Below are 20,563 nucleotides of genomic sequence, written 5' to 3'. Positions count from 1 at the left end.
CCGACATGAATTTCAACTTTGGTTGTTAAATTAACCTGCGCCAAAACTATTTGCATCAGTTACGCTTAAACAGTTTGTGTCCATTCGCATTTCATGAATTGAGTTAGGTTGACGCCGAAACCAATTTTTCTTCAGTATATACATCGAGCCAGCGCTGTGAATTATTCAGTTCATAAATGTAATGTTAATTTAAATGATTGTAAGGTCCAACAATATGTGCTGTTAGCATTGCAAGTTTAATGTACAACATATCTAAAAACAAAAGCTACAGCAAAGTTCACAAAGATTGCGTGGGGGTAGCAAATGGACTGTGACATGCTTTTGATGTTTCAAAATAACCACCAGAGCTGAAGTGAAATGTATGCGTTGTTTTCTTCCAATGTAAAACATGCTTTTGGAGGAGTGTGTTACACCAATCAACTATAAATATCACAATAAACAATAAATATCGCAATCAACTCTAAATGCCGCAATCAACAATAAATAGCACGTAGTCAACAATAAATGTCACAGCAAAAAATTTGTTTAGGAATAGATATCGCAAAATTTTCTGATCGCAACAGTTTATTCAAATTACTTTTACTAACTGAAACATATTATGTTGATATAGGTTGTGTAATGAACAATCATATGCTTTTTTACGCCTGCATATATCATAGATAGTTGATCCTTGATGTTGGGAACAAAATGTAAAGAAGGTTTTGAGCATTGGTTAAAGTGGCAAATAATAGGATATTTCTCTTTACTCCTTGCTTCTTTAGAAATAGTTTTTTGTACTAGAGAAAAAACTAAAAGGATATGATGGACCAAAGTTATGAAGAGAAAATGGTGGGAAGGGAGGATGACGAGGGCAACGAAAAAGGTGGAACAGCAGGAAATAAAATAAAAGGTGTAAGGGAAAGTAGTGATGATAAAGGTATTACAGAAAAGCATGATGAGAAAAATTCAATGAATTCATTGATATTTATGGCACATTGTATGAAATGTAAAGCGATTTTTTGTTTTGTCATAAAGATACGAATGTTAGTAAATTTGTTGTGCGGGTATCTTCCATTGCTTGATCACTATCTAAACTCAATAAAATATATACCATAGTTGCATGTAAATAAAAACAGTATTGAGTACTAGGTACTTTGAAAAAATGTGTGTTCGAAATTGAAGGGAATAACGTACAGGAAAAGTTCAGGGTTGCTGAGGCAGGCCCTCTCGTGCAAGCAGCGGAAGTTAGAAACGAATTACCGCAGTTCTTTGTCCTTGCTAGAACATCTTTAAATAATGGATTACCTCGCTTAGTTTTACTGTCGAAAGAAAAGACTATTTATGAAGAATATTTTGAGCAAAAGCAACAACGGGTTAATGAGTTGGTGTCTGGAATGTCATGCGTCTCTTAAAAAAAACAATATTGGATTAGCAAAAGCGGAAGAGAAAAGGTAAGAATACCAGACTAGTGAAAATGCCAGGATAGCCAGACACTAGTTGCGACAGAGGTTGTTACAAATTGCTACAGAATTTGGTACAAATTGCGACAAAGGTTGTTACAAATTGCGAGAGAGGTTGTAACACATTGCGATATGGATTGTTACAAATTACAATACGGATTGTTACGAATTACGAAATCGATGGCTACAAAATTACGATATGAATTGTTACAAACTATGATATGGATTCCTACATGTTACGAGATCGATTGTTACAAAATGCGGCGAAGTTGTTACAATTTGCGATAGAGATTGTTAAAAATTGCGGTAGATGTTATTACAAATTACGATAGAGATTCTTACAGAATGCAGCAGAAGTTGATACACATTGCGACAGGGGTTATCGGAAATTACGATATAAATTGTACAAATTGCGAGATGAATCGTTACAAATTACGATATGAATTGTTACAAGTTTCGAGATCGAATGTTACAAAATGCGGCGAAGTTGTTACAAATTGGGATGGAAGTTGTTACAAATTGCGGCAGGGGTTGTCGCAAATTGAAACAGAGTTTGTTGCAAATACGGACAAAGGTTGCTACAAATTTTGGACTGAGGATGTTACAAATAAAAACAGAGGCTGTTAAAAACTGCGACAGAGATTGTTACAAATAGTGACAAATTCTGGCAATTGTTTTATCACCAATTGCGTCGATATTACTACAAAGGTCGATATGTATTACAATCAAAATTGCGACGAAACTACACATAAAAATTAACTCTGTGTTACAAAATGCATGGTTAGGTTTGTCTTTTATCATAACTTGGCCTTAATTGAACTCGGACCGAAAGTAACTGAAAAATAACTTTTTTATTGTTTCTCATCTATTTTTCCCGATAACAGGGTTACAAAGAAAGCGTTAAAAATACTAAAAAAAGAAAGAATGTAGAAGGTAAAATATTGATTAAATGGAAAGCCTAGTGGATTTTTATTCTCTTCCACATTTTTGATGTTTTCCAGCGACCATGAGAATACACTACCGATTAATGTAGGCGCCACGCTCCTAAAAAACAAGTGGTAACCTCAATCTTGCGAGCACCTGTAATTAAAACGTTACCGCGCAAAACTATACTTCTTGAAATGTTTTAGCGGAGCATACATCTCACAAAGTATTACAACTTTGTTTATAAAAGTTTTGGTGGAAGTATGGGACAAATTTCCATAATGAACAGTCTAATACCAACGTTAACCCATGTCGTTAGAAATATTGACTATTTAGAAAGATTTGGGTAGATGATTACAATATGAATTAATATAGGAAAACACACTACATAAACAGAAATCGTCTTGTGAAAATGAAACAAAAAATGCTGCTAAAAAGAAGCAACTAACCTTGTTAAGCACGTCAGAGACATGCACAGTCCATTTGCTGATCCAACAAGGTCGGATGTTACAGAGTTATTCACAAACACATTTACAGTGACGAATCCTCCTTCAAGTGCAAGGCGAGTCAGTAATGAAATAATGATGACACATGTCCAAAATAGGTTTCTAAAGGACGGGTAGAATTCTAATGAATACATCGTCAAGATTTTTTTTATCAGTGTCATTCCCAGTCACAACTCATCATACCAACTGCACTTTTTTTTTTCTTTTTTTTGGTACACTTGCACATAATATGGTTTTACAATGTAGTTTTTTTACTTCTACCCAACTTTTTATGTATTTATATAGTAATAGCACGGTTTTGAGGGCTATTTGGGCCTGAGTTTTATTGGTATTGTTGACAAATTTGCACGAACGTAGTGAGATGCACCGTAAAGTAAATAAGTATATCTTTCAAGATGTGTCGTTAACGCATAGATGGATGGAGGGAAACAAAAGTCTTACTTGTTTTGAATAGATGTTATTGATACATTGATTGGACAACAAAATACCAATGCAAGTGAAGAAAAGATAAAAACCTAAGTAATAGAATGAAAACGAATTTTTTGGGTGCTACAAAAATGGCGGCACGGGACGCCTAGGGCGATGCTTCCACTTTTTTGTGTATAAAATTCTGCTTTAATAACAATACCCGTACTTTATTCAAAATTGTAGCCAAATCGTTAGTTTGTGCTAACGAAGCACGAAAACGCGATGTCCGGAATACGCCTAGAAGGCGAACCCCTGAATTTTTTTAAGGAGTTAACTATTAGTATAAAGGAAATAGCAAATTTTCTTTTCAAACCGATACAATGATCAGTGAAATAGTATTTTTTTAACTAATGGAGTTGTTAGCAATCAAATTACATTTTATTTCATTAGTATATGATAAACCAATCGTCTCATATTACTTACTTTCCTTGGACCATATTTGCTTGTTAACTGAAAATGAAAAGAAGATGTTAGTACCCGAAAAAAATTATCAACAGATTGAAGAATTATTTCTCATTATCAAAATTTAAGGTGAAGCAATGGCTTATAACTTTCATAAAAGAAATTCTTTCCGTAAGAGAACATAACAGTGATTATGGTAACGAGTGGAGGCTCCCAATGGTTAGAAATTTTTGCAAAAAATTCAACCCAATTCTTAAACCAAAAAAAACCCTCCACAAAATAATTATTTTACGTAAGTAGCAGTTCTCAGTTGCGCAGGTCTGTTCTGGCTTTTTTTTAAAAAAAAAGTTCTGGATTTTTTTTGCATGGAAAGCACAAAGTATTGAAACAAGAATGCAATTTGATTCTATTGACGTTTAGAAAGGCAAGTAGGGTACAAAAATAAAGTATCTTACTTTTCCTAGCAAGGGTACTTGTATGGCTATCATCAAACATGATACTATCAGAAGTGATAGACCAATATCCTTTGTATTGAATCCATAACCATCTAGTATATGAGAAACAAAATAATAACACTTAAGCGTTCTGCACTCACACTGAAAAGCAAGCATGTCTTATATTATTAAGAAAACTTCACAACCTCATTAGTTTACAGTTGAAAATTCTTTTATATTAAGCCAGACGTATAATGTCAATAAAAAATTTTGATCAGAGATTATTTTTATCATCTTTATTTAAATAAAAAATTGATAATAATTTAAAATAAAGATTGATGTTAGTTAGACAAAATTCGTTTTTGTGCATTAACAGTTCGAGATATTTTGGTCGGTACAAAATAGTAGTGTGAGCTGAAAATTGATCACCATATACTGATTTTTTACTGATTGTAGCAGTGTTTTTAGGTATTTTAGGGCATTAATATTGACGCTTCTCGCAGATGGCCAAATTAGGAAAATTACGACGCAAAAAATATTTTTATTTCAGTAAATATTTTTTCGAGAAAAGTTTTTTTTAAAATATTTGACAATTGTTTTTATACGTCGTTGGAGAAACTCCATGAGACTTTTGTAAACAATCTTCGGTAAAAGTTAACACCCGCGAAATGTAACTATTTTAACCCCGTAAGAATTAGTACCATTAGGCAATAATCATTACTTATTTGTGAAGAAAATTCTGAAAAACTTTTGACATCGTGACCTTTGTGAAATCGGAAGGTCGCATGACTTTCATTTAAGTAGGGACGCTTTCGGTTATGTCGGAAGAGGTGGAACAATTGTGTGACTTACTGTATTTCTTTGTAGTCGCAGCTAACACTGGATAGATGTCTTCATACGCCACAGCCAGCATGTAATATATTGCTGTTAAGGCACAACTCATAACACAACTTTTTATCCTAAATAAAGAAACATTATCATTGAAATAAAATTCCTCCAAACATCAACTTGGATATGAAAAGTCAGTTGATCTCAGCATTTTCTTTATGTATATTTAAAATAAACTACTAAAAACGCTAAATTACTTTTAAAAAATGCTTTCTGAATGCAAATGTAACTACTTTCATACCGAAGTAGTCTGCATAATGTTGTATTTAACATCCAATTTTTAAATCTTTTCCACTGAGAAGATCGTGTTATTAGACGATTGGTGGTAACCTTAGGAGAATATATAGTTTCAGCTACTTGTGTCGCTCCATATTTACTGTTATGTTGCTGTAAAGGCTCTTCTTCTATCAATCCGTCTGGGATTCTGAAAAAATATTTTGCACTTTCAACAAAATTTTCGGCAACAAAGATTTTTCTGTTTCGTGGCATACATATTGTATTTACTAGTCGGTTGCTTGGCGGAGGGATCCATGGGGAATTTGGCCATCGTTATTCGCAGCTACCATGTTTGCCTTACAGAGGGAGAGTCTGAAATTATAGTGGACTCTCTTTATCTCGAACTCGCAAGGAAATTTGTGACAGAGAAAATTATCATAAAAAATGAAGCAAGAGGGAGTGTCAAAGGTTTATTAAAGGTGCATTAGGCTTCACAATTTGATATTTAAAATATTCTACATTAGTTAAATTAAGCATGTGTTAAACATTTTACATGGCTAGCAGTTCCAAGCTAAATAAGTCTTTTCATTAATTTTGCCCGTTAGTTTTTTGATCTTGAAGGCTTTTCTACAACAGGATAAAACATATTTTCGAATTATTTTCGACTTTTAAACCATAGCTTTGTTTCCAATTTTTCTTTCGACGGCTGACATCATGACAATCTTGCAAACAAGGCCTACTTTTTCTTGTTTGTAAGCAAATCTCAAATTTCAAATCTTTAAGCGCATTCTAATTTTCATTTTTTGACTTTCTTGTGTTCCATTTGCTGTGTAGATAAACCCTAAGACACAAAATATCGAGATAGAGAGAGAAAAAGTTACTACGGAGTAAAATTTTTGTTCGAGATAAATGAAAATTCGAGATAGAGAAGTTCAAGATAAAGAGAGGAAAATAGCTTAGAACGTACACAAATGTCAAAGGCACCGAGACTTTTGATCAGGATAGAGAGAAGTTTGATATAAAGAGTAATCGAGATAGAGAGAGTCCACTGCATATTAAAGACAAGATATTAGCTAATGAATAAATTCTCAGGTTCGCTTGTCCCTTATATTCCCTGTAACCTTGCCAGTGATTCGGCTTCCGTACACATTTCGTGAATTTTTTTGCCACGAAGTAATCTTGTCGGCCACATTATAGACAAAATACGGGTATTATTAATATAAAGATTTTCATCAGCAATAATTTGATCAGTTAAGAGTAGCGAAAAAAAAAGAAATTTTAAAATCAAAACGCAAGCTATCAACTACTTTGTTTACAGTCAACTAACCGGGAATTCTTTCGAAAAGCCAATATGAATATTCCAGTAGAAATAAACAATCCAATAGCCAATATAAAGTTTGGAAGTAATATGGTGTAACGCCCAAATAAAGATTCTAAAGAAACATGTATGTTTTTTCTGAACTTGCGGTAAAACGTCCATAACGGAGGAAAATTATGTATAAACAATGTAGGCAGCACATAATAAATAAATAGCTCCTAGCTTATTAGCACATAGTGATAAAAGATTAGACTTTTTCAAGTCTTCCTTTTATTTTGAAGCATGCTTTAATACCTTTTTAATGGAAGGAAGGGAAGGGGGAGGAAAGGATAATTCCGCTTTACTACCGTGGCTTGCTTCTGGCTTGACATAATTTTTAATCGCTAATTATGTTTTACTGACGCTTAATGATGCTCTTAATTTTAATTTGATATAAATAGCTCTGAAAAAATTTATTGAAAGAAGGCTCTAAAGTTTCTATTCTTCCTTGATTTTCAACAATATAGATCAACAGATCGTCAAATACTACTTTTTAGTTTAACTTATTTGACGGGGACGTAATAAAAACATAACATTTATCATTTAAGATGACAAAAAAAAATTTAGTTTTTGCTCTTTAAAGAGGTATGATGTGACAGTTCAAGCGTAATTTTAGTCTCTAGAAAACATGTTGGCTATTAAAGGGCATCTGTTATATAGAATGTTGCATTTTCAATATGTCTTAAAATACCCTGCAGGTGTAAAAAGTTTTAAGCTATGTAATATAACATACTTACCTTTACTAAAAACATTAGAATATTGTTCTGCAGGAAAAGCTAAATAACCTAGAAATAAGAACGAAGAAGAAAAGTTCATGGACAGTTTGTTATAACTAAAAGAGGAGAGATGTGGCAGGGAGAAAATAGGTTTTATGCAGGTGTGCTCACTAACCTCCTAAAGCGGGCCCTGTAACTAATCCGGTGGAAAACGAGGACATGATTACTGTCATTCCAAGAGGCTAGAAAACAATCAAAACATTGATAAGCCCTTTTGTAATTACAAAAAGTCACTCGTTGACAAAATTACGAGCGTAAAAATGTAGTTTCAAATACACTACAATCCTGTTCATACATTTTTAGAAAACGCTAGTTTTTTGGCCATTTTTCGAAATGATAAAACAGAATCTCTTGACGAATGTTCCAGAGCCGAAAGGTTGCGAGAGTTCTGCTTTGGAGGATTTAAATAATGCATTGAACTGCGTAAGCCAAGGATTCGAAGAAAATATACCATAATGACGTCAGCATGGTAAAAAAATTAACATGTCCCGTCAACGTTCTTTTAAAAATTAGAACAATTAAAAAATATTACATAATGTTAAAAAATTAATGTTCAGTCGGATGACCTTTGTAAGCAATACGGATAAACTAAATTTTATTGCCTGGATGATATAATGATTGGTTTACAGTTTTGATAAGACTTTATATGACGTCTTACTAACTGATTCGCGATAACCCATCATTAAAATGGTACCACATCAACTTAAACAAACAACCTGAAACATATTTTTAATTTCATTCCCAATGACTCGAAATTATTTTTAGAAGTTGCAATCGTGTCAAATTAAACGCTCTCGATTGTGGAAAGCATTAAAATCGAACACAATTTTTTCTTTCTTAGCGATGATATGGATAATTACCGATTTTAGTGTTTTAATTTGAAATAAAAAACCCTCAGTCAAGGGTATTAGACTTCTTACGCTCAGCCTGTAGCTATAATCTGGGCTTTGCATTTGACAATAAGACATCAAAACAGCTCAGTATCCGTTAGTAAGCTTCTTATGTTTTTAACTGCTTAGTTAACTAAACTAGTGGTGACATGCTTTGGGTCATGGCTACCAAAAAGTTTATTGTCAAAGCAACATTTGAATACTTTTCTGAGCTTGACTTGTCTTAGCACAGATCAGAAAATGAACCTATATTTAAAACGGCGGATAAGAGCGGCACTAATAGACTGACGCTGTAGAACTACATATCTTTGTAAGTGAACCATTCGGCATTAAAAATGGAGACCACTAATATTTGTATACCTTGGATATAGCAATTGGAAATCCATTGCAATTAAAAAAATTTCTAGGGTATGGTATATATAGTATAGGCAAACTATTTACTAATTCAAGATCATGCACGTGAAAATCCGATGATGTAAAATGATAATCCTTAGAAAAAATATCTCCTGTTGGGATGATAAATAAAAAAACAAAACACATAAGATCTAAAAGATATTACTTTACCATGTTCGTATCATCACATATGTCAACCAAAATAGCTTTGCCCACGACAGCTATTCCTAAAATATAATTTCTTCATCAACTGGTGATTGAACTACCTAACTATTTAACTTAATTCGTTACAATTTGCCAAACCGTGTGAACAATATGGATAAAAATTCAGAGAATTTTACCAGCACAGCAACCAGTAAAGAATTTTGCAGCAACAGCCCATGTGAAAGTTTCTGTGAAACCAAATGCAATGCTGGCCAATGCTGATCCAAGTGAAGACAGTATCAAGACATATTTTTTAGGAAATCGATCGCTCATATTTCCCCATAGTAAACTAGAAGTATAGATATTAACTGATAAGAACAACAGTGAGATATATTTGTACATGTAACCCTGCACATTACCTTCCCAAGTACAAACATGCGCTAGAGAGTCCATGGGGTTGATCGATAGCAAAGTCGTTAGAGCAATCGCCCGTAAAGTAAGAGGTCGTGGATTCAAGTCACACTCGATTCGTCATCTTTGCAGCACTTTGGAGGATAATGCGCAGGTTTACTTATAATGTTATTAAAAGTGTAGAAATTTTGAACTTGGACTTTTTTCATATTATATTTAATCACAACAGATATGACTTAAAAACTAAAATAACACTTGTTAAATGAGCATTCAAGTATGAAATGTGCTTTAAAAATCTCATGAGAAGATTTCGGCATTAAAAAATAGTTATTATTACCTGGCGAATATTCGAGCAATGTAATAGCTAGAGACGATAATTCCAACTTTTTCTCCTACAATTACAGAACAAAATCGTATAAATATATATAAATATACAAATATATATATACATATATACACCAAGGTTTTATTTTAAATTATCGTTTATGCGAGGATATGTAGAAATTAGGTTCTACAGGAAGCATAGCCTTTCGGAAATTACAGCTGCTCCGCTAAAGTTAATAGACCTTGAAAAAAAGCTTTGGAATAAATTCAACTTATTGATACAGCTTATTAAAGTTTAAACTTATTCCATTCAGCTGTAATTAATTAACAAACAAGTAGCTTTAAAGTTAGGGTGCTTGTCACCCCACTAAAAAGAAAAAAGACTATGTTAAATAGTCCACAGCCTTTCTTGGACATACGCTGTTTTGCGGAAGTCTTCCTTTCTTTTTGATTTTGATGTTTTGCCCCGTGAATCTATAGAGCTTGTTTAATTAAATGTGAAAAACCTTCGCTGATTAAGGCTGTTTAATCCATGCCCTTAGAATTATGCCAGCATTAGCTACGATTTCATATTACTAAATTAGTCCATTGAATTAAGGTTTTTTTAAAAAATATTTGCGTGGTCATTGGGACTTAATGCCTCTGAAATCTTCTTAATCCCCAAAAATGGATTTGTCAAAGAATTTTGTTTTTAATAAATTAGCTATAAATTGAAGTGTTTTATAATAACTGAAACAAAATTCGCGCAATATTTTTTTTTAATTGCTTGAATGCGAGAATACTTTAAAACAAGACCAAATCTACTTACCTGTCTCAACCTCTGAAACTCCGAAAGACTAAATATAAAAACAAAATAACATTTTAATAAATAAAAAAGAGATGTTTACACTATTTATAATATCAGGCCAGCAAGTCGTGAAATTTTAAACAGTTCTTAAAAACAATTATTGGGAACAGTTATTCTTCCCCCTGCAAAATTTCATATGAAAATACTAGCTAATATGCTAATTCAGCACAACCATTTTTCTTAAATGATGAGACCTTAGTGCGCCCCAAAGTGTATTATTTCGTTGTGAGGGCCAAGTTTGCTTTTTGTCCTTTCCAGATAGAAATAATTGAGAATAGATATAAATCAAAAACTACAATCTTTACACCTGGAAATTTCAGGATGCAAATCCTTGTTAAGAAAAATTAAAGAAGAATGCCCAGCTCGAATCACCAGTTTAGTGACTTATCAGTCCGTTGGATACAAACCACCTCCGTGAAGAAAGTTTCTTTCTTGTTAAGCATGGCTTCAAAAATCATGTCTAACAAAGTGACTATAGTGCTTTTACAAGTAGAAATGTCGATTTGGTGAAAGAGATTTTTAGCTCCCTCATTGGTCATTTGTTACCTACAATAAATTTTCCGCAGCTGCTAGAGAATGGAAATGTATAAAATATAGGTTTTTTTACACTTTTCTTTGCTTTTTGTTAGTAGACCGTTGTTAACAATTTAATTCGCTCCAGCTATAGCAATCCAATAATTCAGTCATAAACCGAAACAAAAGCCAAATATTTAATATGGCTAACCTTAATTGTTTTCATTAACTAATACTTTGTTTATAATGATTAGTATTGTCAGAACAATGTTATTTGACGAAACATGTCATAAATAAATTTATAAAATAGTAGCTGAGTTGTGTTGTTATGTTTGTGAATGTAATATCTGGCTAGGCAAGATTCAGTTCGGCTTCGTTCTTGTTGTTTTAGCTCTGAAACAAGTGGAACTGCTCCATATTATTGACGTTGTCAGGTGACAATTTATCGGACATATTTAAGGCTACTTAATTCTTTAGAGTTTTTTATTCATGCTGAGTTTTATTCTACACATCCTTTCTTTACTTTTTGAACAAGGACAACTAAATAATAACCAACTTTATAAAAATGTTGTGGGCGTGGACAACGTGCATTGTTTAGTAGAGGACTTCCTCTGTTGCTTGCAGGACAAAGGGAATCCCAACTCGATGTATATTCGCTCGAGATTCATTAAGGGAGAGTGTCTTGTGTTATATATATATTTAGCATACCTTGATAAGTTGCGGTAGATAAGCAAACTGGCAGGATATCACCATTGAATTGAACACCTAAATGCACAATCCACAATATGCAATTGATAATTTCTCACTTCGACTACCTTTTGTATTGCAACAAATAAATTTCATAAACAAGTTTGATTGCTTTTACCGGGTTTAAAAAAGGGAGTATAACTACAGACTTAAAAGAAAGATCCACAATATGCAATGTATTGATTAAACGCTCGATTAAACGCACTGCTTAAAATGAAACTTTGCAAAAAAACTTTATTGTTTTTCACTGGATTTTATTACGAGGGAAAGTAAATACAGCAAACATTCCATCACGATAAAGTGTACTTTTTGTATACAATTTTCTAGGTCGTGAATGTTAGTATTTACAATAACAATAACAACAACAACAACAACAAGTACACGTGCAAGAAACCACAAAAACTTAGCGAACAAAATTATTCAACACATTGTAAGAAGACTTACTTACAAAAAGCAAAAACAATGAAAACACTTTAAAAGCTGGTAAGGGCGTCACATTTTCTCCATACACTAAAGCTTTTAGTGACTTCTTCATATTCTTAGATGGTTTCTAGCTAAAAAAAATTTTTTGTCTAAAGTTAGTTAACACACTTGCGTGTGCTTTGTTTGAAAGTTATTCTTTAAATTGTATTCATAGTATCATGTTTCTATTTATTCTTTTGTTATTCTCATATCATATAGTGTTATGTTAGACGATTATTCTGTTACTTGCTTTGCGTTTAGTATGCTTACGTAAAAACCTTAAGTGTCATTCAAAAATCAATCCAATATTAAAGTATTAAACATGTTCACTTTTATAACATTTTTTGTTCTTGGAAGATACAACAAGCCGGCTTGAGGTAACATATTGCAAAACATTCTAATGGACGTGTTATAAAGTTGAACTTGATTAAACCGATTGGGTTGTAAAAACAGTATCCTCTCTAATTTGCGGACACCATCGGTGGTGTATGACCAAAGTGTCCGCCTTTCGGATAGTTTTACATTTTAAGCCGCAAATTAGAAAATACAGCCGATTTTTGTATCACAAAAGAAAAATAACAAATGATAATATAATATTAACATAATGATAACGAAACAAAATTTCAATCTTTACAGATCCTTAAAGTCTTTTAAAAGAATCTATATTATAATGCCCGTATACGTCTGTCTGTCCGTCCGTCCGTCTGTCTGTCACACAAAATGGTAGCTTAGCTGCGCAGGTAGCAAGACGCACGCAATGCGGTATAAAAAAGACGGGCGAACCCGTGGATTTTTCCAAGGGCTAACGACTAATTTTAACAAATGAAAGATAAATGATTAAACATTTTATTTTAAAAAGTATTTAAGCTGATCAAGTTGTACATAAAGAAAATTGATGAGATTAAAAGCAAGCTGGACACAAAAGCTGTAAAATGTTTGAAATAAATGTTACAAAAACTATTGATTTTTGTCTATTTTTCTTTTCTCGCTTCGGATCTTTTTGGACCTTCCGCTGATTGGTGAGAAAAAAAAAACATATTTTCTCTTTGCTGCAAAAAATAATGTCCACTAATTAGAGTGTCCGGCCGGTGTATGACCAAAGTGTTTACTTATCAGAGGTTTCCGCCTTTTAGAGTGTCCATTCATTAGAGAGAATACTCAATAGCAAATTATTCGGTTCAAATGCAACATACACTCTTTGTGAATGAACACGATGAAAAAACATGCAGAGTAGTAACGAGATATTTTTTATTGTTTTATTGCTATAAAAAAGCAAACAAAAAACGACACCTCTCTATAAAAATAGCCCTATTCTGTCTGTGCAAAAGGGTTACCAATATTCCTTTAACCTTTCTGCGATTTTTAAGGAACCAGGGGGTTGTTAAGTCAAAAACTTTAAAATTAATTAAAAATTAATTTATTTTCTAATTAATTTAATTACTTTGATTTATTACCATAGGTAAGAAAAATAATTTAAGTGACTAAAAAAATGCATTAATTTTATGCGCCATTTTTAATAATAATTAACCACTGTTTTCGCTCAAGAGCCGCAGAAAACATATGAAACGGTTCACTAACAGTTTTACTGTCAGTAAATTGTTAGCCCTGTGTTAGCAATGAGCAATGACTGTTTCTTGTGTTTTTAATTAAACGAGTCTGCGAGAAAGTTTTTTTTTTGAAAGGGTATACGCCTGTGCAACATGGTTTAACTGTACTAAGCGCTCAGCCCAGTGTCACGATTAATTTTATAACTTTCACACAAACTTATTCCGCAAAATAAAATAATATCGACCGATTGTTTTTGCTATTATAAAGTATTAACGGTTTGTAAACTCTGTTTTTATTTTGGCTATCGTTGCGGGAAAGATATTTTTCAAAAAATGTTACAGTCGCAACGCTATAATGGTGTATGCGCTTCACTTGATTTACGACATACTGCACTAAAGCACCCACCTGTTCGCATAGCGCAGTTTACGGCTGTTATTAAGCGCTTCACAGAGTATTCAACGCCGGGTCACATCTTGACTTGCGGCTTACCCCAGCGTTTCGACGCCGGCTTTCTCGGCTAGTCTATTTAATAATAGCCATCGTATGTCTGTTTTTCTGTCTGTTACGGAAACACAAAATGCGATAAATAAAGGACGGGTGACCCCGTTGATATTCCGTACATACCAAACTAATATCAATGGAACCTGTATTCGCTTTATAATTGGAAAAATATCTTTTTTAGCCCTTATCATAAATTTTTCTTTGCCTTTTCAATAAAAACCCATCTGTGTTGTCTGACCAAAGAATTGTTTTGTATTTTCTTGAGACCAACAAATAAAACATAATTGTAATACCCAAGTATATCATTAATCCTTAGATGAATTTAAAAAAGTAGGAAATTGGAGATAATTGATATTTCGTCAATGATAATTGAATCGCAATTCGCACAGATTATAATACATTATAATGCATATAATATAATAATTCGCAATACAATCTGTGTGTAACAGACATAGTGGATGTAATTATTTTCCTTTGATGTGGTTTAAAAATGTTTTGTTTTATTTATTAATTTGTTTTACGTTACGCCAATGCATAACACCGACGTTAAAAGCATTTTTAAAATTATTGAATCATTTAAAATCATTTAAAATCATTTCAAATCCAAAATCTTTATAACTGTACATATTCTTTGAAGTTTAGGCTAGATAACTTACAGACTGACATAATCTTCTGCTTGTATTACTACGGATCACCTTGAGCCATAATTAGGTATATGCCCAACGCCTGGGTCAAGCCAGATGTTCCAGAATTAACTGATTAATAACGTTATCAAAACATTTAAAATCCAAAATCTTTATAACTGTCCATATTCTTGAACAGCATTCAAGCTCTAGAACATCGAGGCATCAGACTAATGAAATCTAAGAACTTCATTAGCCGATTGACTCCTTAATCATGTGGATATTTCCTCCACGGACCATTAACTAGTCTTACCACTCCAGGTCTGTCTGTCTGTCCTTGTCTCTATGGCTTTTGCAAAGAGAATGTTTTTATATCTCATTTGTAAGCCGACAAATTAACTCTTTTTTAGCGATAATACATGTTTGCTCCTACCAAAAATTTCAAAATCATTAATCTTTTCTACTGTTCTTCTGACTATGTGGATTTTTGCACCGGGCTAATAAATAATCTTATATACTTATGCGACAATCCCGTCTGTGATAAGTATAGTGACTGTTTATATTTTGCTTTAAAGAAGCCGAATGATTTATGTCTTTTTAACGTTGCAACGTTAATGCATGTAACATATATTTATATAAACAGCGTATATTTCTCGCTTTTGTAAATTTAAATGGATGACTAACTCGTCAGGGTTTTTCGTGAAATAATAACAAAAGTTTTATGTTACCAGCCCTTAAGTTCGTAACAGCTAAATAGCTCAATAGTAATGCCTCCCTTTCGTGCTGGAAAAATATACAGCTAGCTACTATAAATTTACTCCATCAGCTATTATTCATTCGCTGCTATCTTTAATGCAATGAGGTTAAATAGCATTAGTATTTTGATTGATACGGATAACACATTTACTCTACATTCGCTTTAAAACAAACAGTTATGCAGATGTTTTAGTTGTTCAAACTGACAGTGACACTTTTTTTAATCATCCACCTGAAGGTGGTTCGCAAACTGACAATGCAGCTGGTGTACCAAATGGAGCTTAAATTTTTGTTGAAGTTTACGGAGATTTAATAATATAATGTAAGGGAAAAATCGCCTTTACTTTTAATGAATTTTTCCTTGCCACTACTGGTTGTGAAATATTATTTTTTTTAATCTTTTTAAGCTCAGGGGATCTATCCTACATTTCAACATAAAGGACAAGACTATTCCACATGACATTTTTTTAAACACTTTTTTTTAAATAAAAGTAAAAAAATTCTTTCACACAGTCCTATCTTATCAACCTGTACAGTTATCGAGAACACTTTTTGTGTTATGAGCTTTTACATTGTTTTAGTAAGGTTTGAAAATTTGTGGATTAAGCCCTATGATTACTAGTGGTAAAGAATCCTTAATAGTCTCATAGGACAGCCGACAAGTATTGTATTACTCTCCCTGAAAAAACCTTGAGAATTTAAATTTTTCTGATAAAAACACTGTAATCGCTTCTTCCCAATTTTTAATTAACAAAAAGGGCACCGAATTGAAAACAATTATCTATAATAAAAACTATAAAAAATACTGATAATAATGGAAAGGATAATCTATGCTATTGGATTTGTAGACTGAATAATCTTTGATATCGTTTTACATTTCATAATTAACTAAGAAACTAGATGGACTTATTTTGTTTAACTACAAATCTTATAATATTTGGACACCCAATTTTCGACAGGTACGTCTTGAAATGGAAGGCAGCCCTTGTAACGTTAGTAATGTGGTGCACTAAGAGTAGGTGGTTGTTATTTTTACGTCATAGTGATTTAGCTACCACTATAAGTATCTATCTGCCAAAATTAATCACTACATATCACATAGCCATATCATTTGTATCAAAAGGCATGTTAAAGAAAAAAGCATAAATATTTTTTTTAGAAAGCAAAGAATTTTGTTAGATGTTGTTCTTCATTACGGTCTTCCTCTTGAGAAGAAGGTACTTAGGAATTTCCCCGGCCGAAATTTCCATGCTTTTTGCAATTACCTCTAGCATCGCCATTTTATTTTTTTCAAACGGAACTTATGGCTAGGACTTTTCTAGGGCGTTCGAACTTAAAGGTTTTAGGGCTCCAGCATCCGCAATAATTGCATGCTCATCTCATTCCCCGAGCTTTTTTATATTAGGACGATTGTTAAAAGGTTAAAAGCCTAAAGAACCCTCAGAGAATTCTTGGTTAGTACCCTTACAACAAAACTTGTCAACCCACAAAGATTCATATAGAAGGGGTAGTCGTTCATTAAGTTTTCCAAGTTCTTTTGTTTGGAAAATTTATTGAATGAACGGCACATTATTCAATATTGTAGTTATCTTGTATATCTCTCATTTCGTCTGTCTGTTTGTACGCGAGAGAAAAGTCGTGTCAGTGGAAACCGAAATGCGATATATAAGGGACGGGAGAACTTTTGTAGTACTTATCCATGGCCTACGAACTAGTCTGTAATATTAAAGAAATGAGATATAATATTAATACATGATACCTGCTTTTTGTAAATGAACTTTGGTTTTCTTTGCTTTTGTGACTCATGTAGTAAAGAAAAAAAGCTTAGTAAACCAAGAGACAAGGAATGTTTTTCTGAAAATAGATCTCCAATACGGTATTTAACGCAGCGGACATTTTTTTATCTGGTTTTAAAAGTGCAACAATTTTACGTTAGTTATTTTCCCTTTGATTTTTTTTACAATTGTAAAAAGAAGACGGTACAGCCAATACGCGTACGCCATATAGGATAGACCACATGATGTTTAAGTGTTAGTGTCATATTTTATATTTCATTTTAGACGCTGATAGCAATCCAAATTATCAAGAAGACGAAACGGAAGATTACTCAAGTAAGTAGGAGATTTTATTTTTACTTCGTTAGTTCTTTTAATCAATATTAATTACCTGATGTACGTTTATTATTCTTATTTATACTATTAAAACAAAATTATAATTCAGATGATCTTATTTTTTAACCTCGTTTGTCTGAAATATTTTAAATACAAAAACTATAAATATATGAAGGCATGTCAACTTAATATAAAAAGCACCCTACTTTCTATGTAGAAATAAATTTGGAGGATTATGGATGCGACCTAAAACCAGGCTGTAAGAATATAAAATTCTCTTTTTGTAGAATTTGTGGTTTAAAACTTCTGTTATGTTCATAAATTATCAGATGCAATAAGTTCTAACATTTTTAACGTAATTTTTTACTTTAGTTTTGTGACGAAGATCGCCTGGGAAATAAAGAAGACATTTTTCATCGTCGTATCGAACATGGGGGACGATTTATTACTTATTGTACTGAATTTTATTTTTAAAATGCACCCTCTAAATCCTGATTGACACTTGCTTGCGTTCGCGTCTGCGTCGTGAAGTAAGCATGCGCAGTACCGGCTTCTTTAAGAGGAACGCAAGAGTGAAGCAAGAAGAACGCAAGCCGTTCACACACAAAAACTTAAGCAATATGGATAGTGAAGAAGCACTGATTTTTAATAAAAAAAAGTACATCAACATTATTGGAATATGCTTTGTAGAGAATAGATTCAACATTCAATTTTTTCGGGAAATTTCATGAATGGTAAAATTATGTATTTTAAAAACGTTTTTGCTTTGACATCATGAAAATATGCCGCAAGAGCAACACAACGACGCACGATATAAAAAAAAATTGATATTTTTGCGTCGTTGCGTCGCTCTTGCGCCACTTATTCATTCATGTTCACACGGTGCGCAAGATTGACGCAGACGCAGCACAGACGCAAGTAAGTGTGAATCAGGCTGAAGATAGAGGCTTTTTAAGTGAGCCATTGTTTTAAAATACATTTTTTGATAATAGCTATACACTGTTATTTTGAAACTGTAGAAAACTTATTTTTCACAAATTATATGTTGAATAGAACGTATTTAACCCTTTTCGGGGTAAAAAGGGGGGTAGTTGGTGGGGTAGGGTTGGATGGGCGTGGTAATCTTCCCACCTCCCTAAAAACATCCAATTCTAAACATTGTATAGGATCGACACTTTATGACTTTTACTTTGTACCTATTACGGGCAGATGTTGAAAATCTTTCTCCCGTTAGTAAAAAAAAAGTGGGACTTTTTTACCATTTTGTTAAAGCTAGTTGGAAAAATTTTGGTAATTTACTTAAAAAAAATTTGATGTATTTTCATTGTAACATTTCTAAGCAGAGTATGAAGACATTTTTTACACAATTAAATAAAATAAACGTAAAGGATATAACAATCCGTAAAAACTTTGACCTGTAGTCTGCTAAACTGCAAATCCATTAGCATTATTTTGCAATTTTATTTTAAAAAGTGGAGAAAAAACATACATTTCTGTCAATTTCGTGATTAAACTCCTCGGGAATTTCCCGCATATAAATTTAGGCGACTGAGAGTATGATTTGCAAAATTAGTGAAAATTAACTAGCCTAAACAGCGAGATACTTAGTTACTACAACCTCAGACTAAATATTTTTGCTGACGAAAGCACAAATTAGCACACTTTAAGATTTTGTATCTAGCCAAATAACCTAACAACTTAAGTCCGCTTCCGCTGTGGACAATGACAAGTGGACTTTGTAAGCGTCGTAGTGCCTATTACCTAAATAGAAACGACTTTCCCAATTGCTTGAAACTACGAGTGTTGAAATCCACCGACCTTTGCAATAAAATAAGTCCGGGATAAATAGATAGACAAAAAAAATAATTGAATTGAGGGCCATTATTATATTATTTACCCAGGATAGCCTCTTCAGTTTCTATTGGTACTGCTATCAACGAGGATCCAGCGAAGGGGGTCCTCGTGCATTTAAAGCTCCCATAAGAGCTACAAAAAACGTGCAAGCACAGCAATCGTTTAACTAGACAACCTCCTAAGATATCAATCCTATTCTTATGCTGAACACTAAGCAGAAAGGATAGATTCAAACCGTTATAGTCTCTGGCATGGATCACCGGGGGTTTGAACCGAAGACTTCCCGCACTGGAAGCGAAGCGAACGCTCTACCACAAGGCTACCATTCGGTGAAAAATAAGTTACAAAATATAATTAAATAAATTTGCAAATCATAAGATCTATATTATAATCCTGTATACGTCTGTCCGTCTGTCAAGCAAAATGGTACCGCAGGTAGCGAGAAGCACGCAATGCGGTCTTAAAAGAAGGGGCGAGCCCGTGGATTTTTCCACGAGCCACCGACTAATACAGTTTATTACTTCTTAATTAAACGGCTGAACATTAAAACAACATCACAAAAACAAAATTTTATAGGAGATATTAGCTGTAAATCAATAACCACCATATAGCAATAAGACAATGTGTCAACAAGCAAAAAACAAATACATCTTTCCGTCCCTATCTATTTCCTCTTTGAAAGTTACAACTTTAACATCTGTGTTAGTTATGTTGACTCTTTGGCCTCTTTCTAATAAAGTGAACTTTCTACGGATCCTGCAACTAGTCTATTGTACTAATAATAATAGTGTATTTGACCTTTTTGCAAAGTGGATTATACTTCTTTATTAATATCCGTATTATTTTGAATCTTCTAGATATCTGTGCACACAGGACCCTCTACATTCCCTGGCTTTTTTATTTGCCATTTTTGAAGCAATTTTTTAAGTGCGTCGTCTATTCCGGATCATTAACATGCAGGTAAAAATAGGCATATAAACCAATCGGGTTCAGCGGCTATTATATACACATTCACTTCCTGGTAACACA

At 33.0% G+C, this 20,563-nt stretch overlaps 1 protein-coding gene and 1 long non-coding RNA gene across 2 annotated transcripts; one reads left to right on the top strand and one right to left on the bottom strand.

Annotated features, from left to right (window-relative positions):
• Nucleotides 1-1,800: 1,800 nt before the first annotated feature.
• Nucleotides 1,801-12,279, bottom strand: LOC130642307 (uncharacterized). The gene is made up of 16 exons (XM_057449398.1): nt 12,128-12,279; nt 11,641-11,697; nt 10,381-10,408; nt 9,586-9,640; nt 9,035-9,186; nt 8,865-8,920; nt 7,526-7,592; nt 7,372-7,419; nt 6,605-6,710; nt 5,303-5,485; nt 5,026-5,132; nt 4,195-4,286; nt 3,761-3,787; nt 3,311-3,384; nt 2,813-2,971; nt 1,801-2,483 (listed from the first exon to the last, which is right to left on the bottom strand). Exons 1-16 carry the CDS (start codon nt 12,212-12,214, stop codon nt 2,291-2,293), a joined length of 1,491 nt encoding a protein of 496 aa, XP_057305381.1. The 5' UTR covers nt 12,215-12,279; the 3' UTR covers nt 1,801-2,290.
• On the top strand, nt 11,218-18,739 carry LOC130642333 (uncharacterized). Its single transcript, XR_008982560.1, has 4 exons — nt 11,218-11,366; nt 17,630-17,680; nt 17,898-17,939; nt 18,053-18,739. It is a non-coding gene; the product is annotated as an uncharacterized LOC130642333 (long non-coding RNA).
• Nucleotides 18,740-20,563: the final 1,824 nt, after the last annotated feature.

The sequence above is a fragment of the Hydractinia symbiolongicarpus genome, chromosome 1 (genome assembly GCF_029227915.1).
Source record: "Hydractinia symbiolongicarpus strain clone_291-10 chromosome 1, HSymV2.1, whole genome shotgun sequence".
Taxonomy (NCBI): Eukaryota; Metazoa; Cnidaria; class Hydrozoa; order Anthoathecata; family Hydractiniidae; genus Hydractinia; species Hydractinia symbiolongicarpus.
The sequence above is the reverse complement of the archived record's forward strand: the minus strand, read 5'-3'. Positions and strand labels throughout refer to the sequence as shown.

Bases quoted from the DNA above. Each gene is read 5' to 3' on its own strand.
- LOC130642307 (XM_057449398.1), bottom strand. From the start codon at position 12,214: ATGAAGAAGTCACTAAAAGCTTTAGTGTATGGAGAAAATGTGACGCCC. The intron at 9,641-10,380 runs GTAAGTAGATTT...CTGTAATTGTAG, and splicing joins AGTTTCAGAGGTTGAGACAG to GAGAAAAAGTTGGAATTATC. The intron at 7,420-7,525 runs GTTAGTGAGCAC...TCTTATTTCTAG, and splicing joins TACAGGGCCCGCTTTAGGAG to GTTATTTAGCTTTTCCTGCA.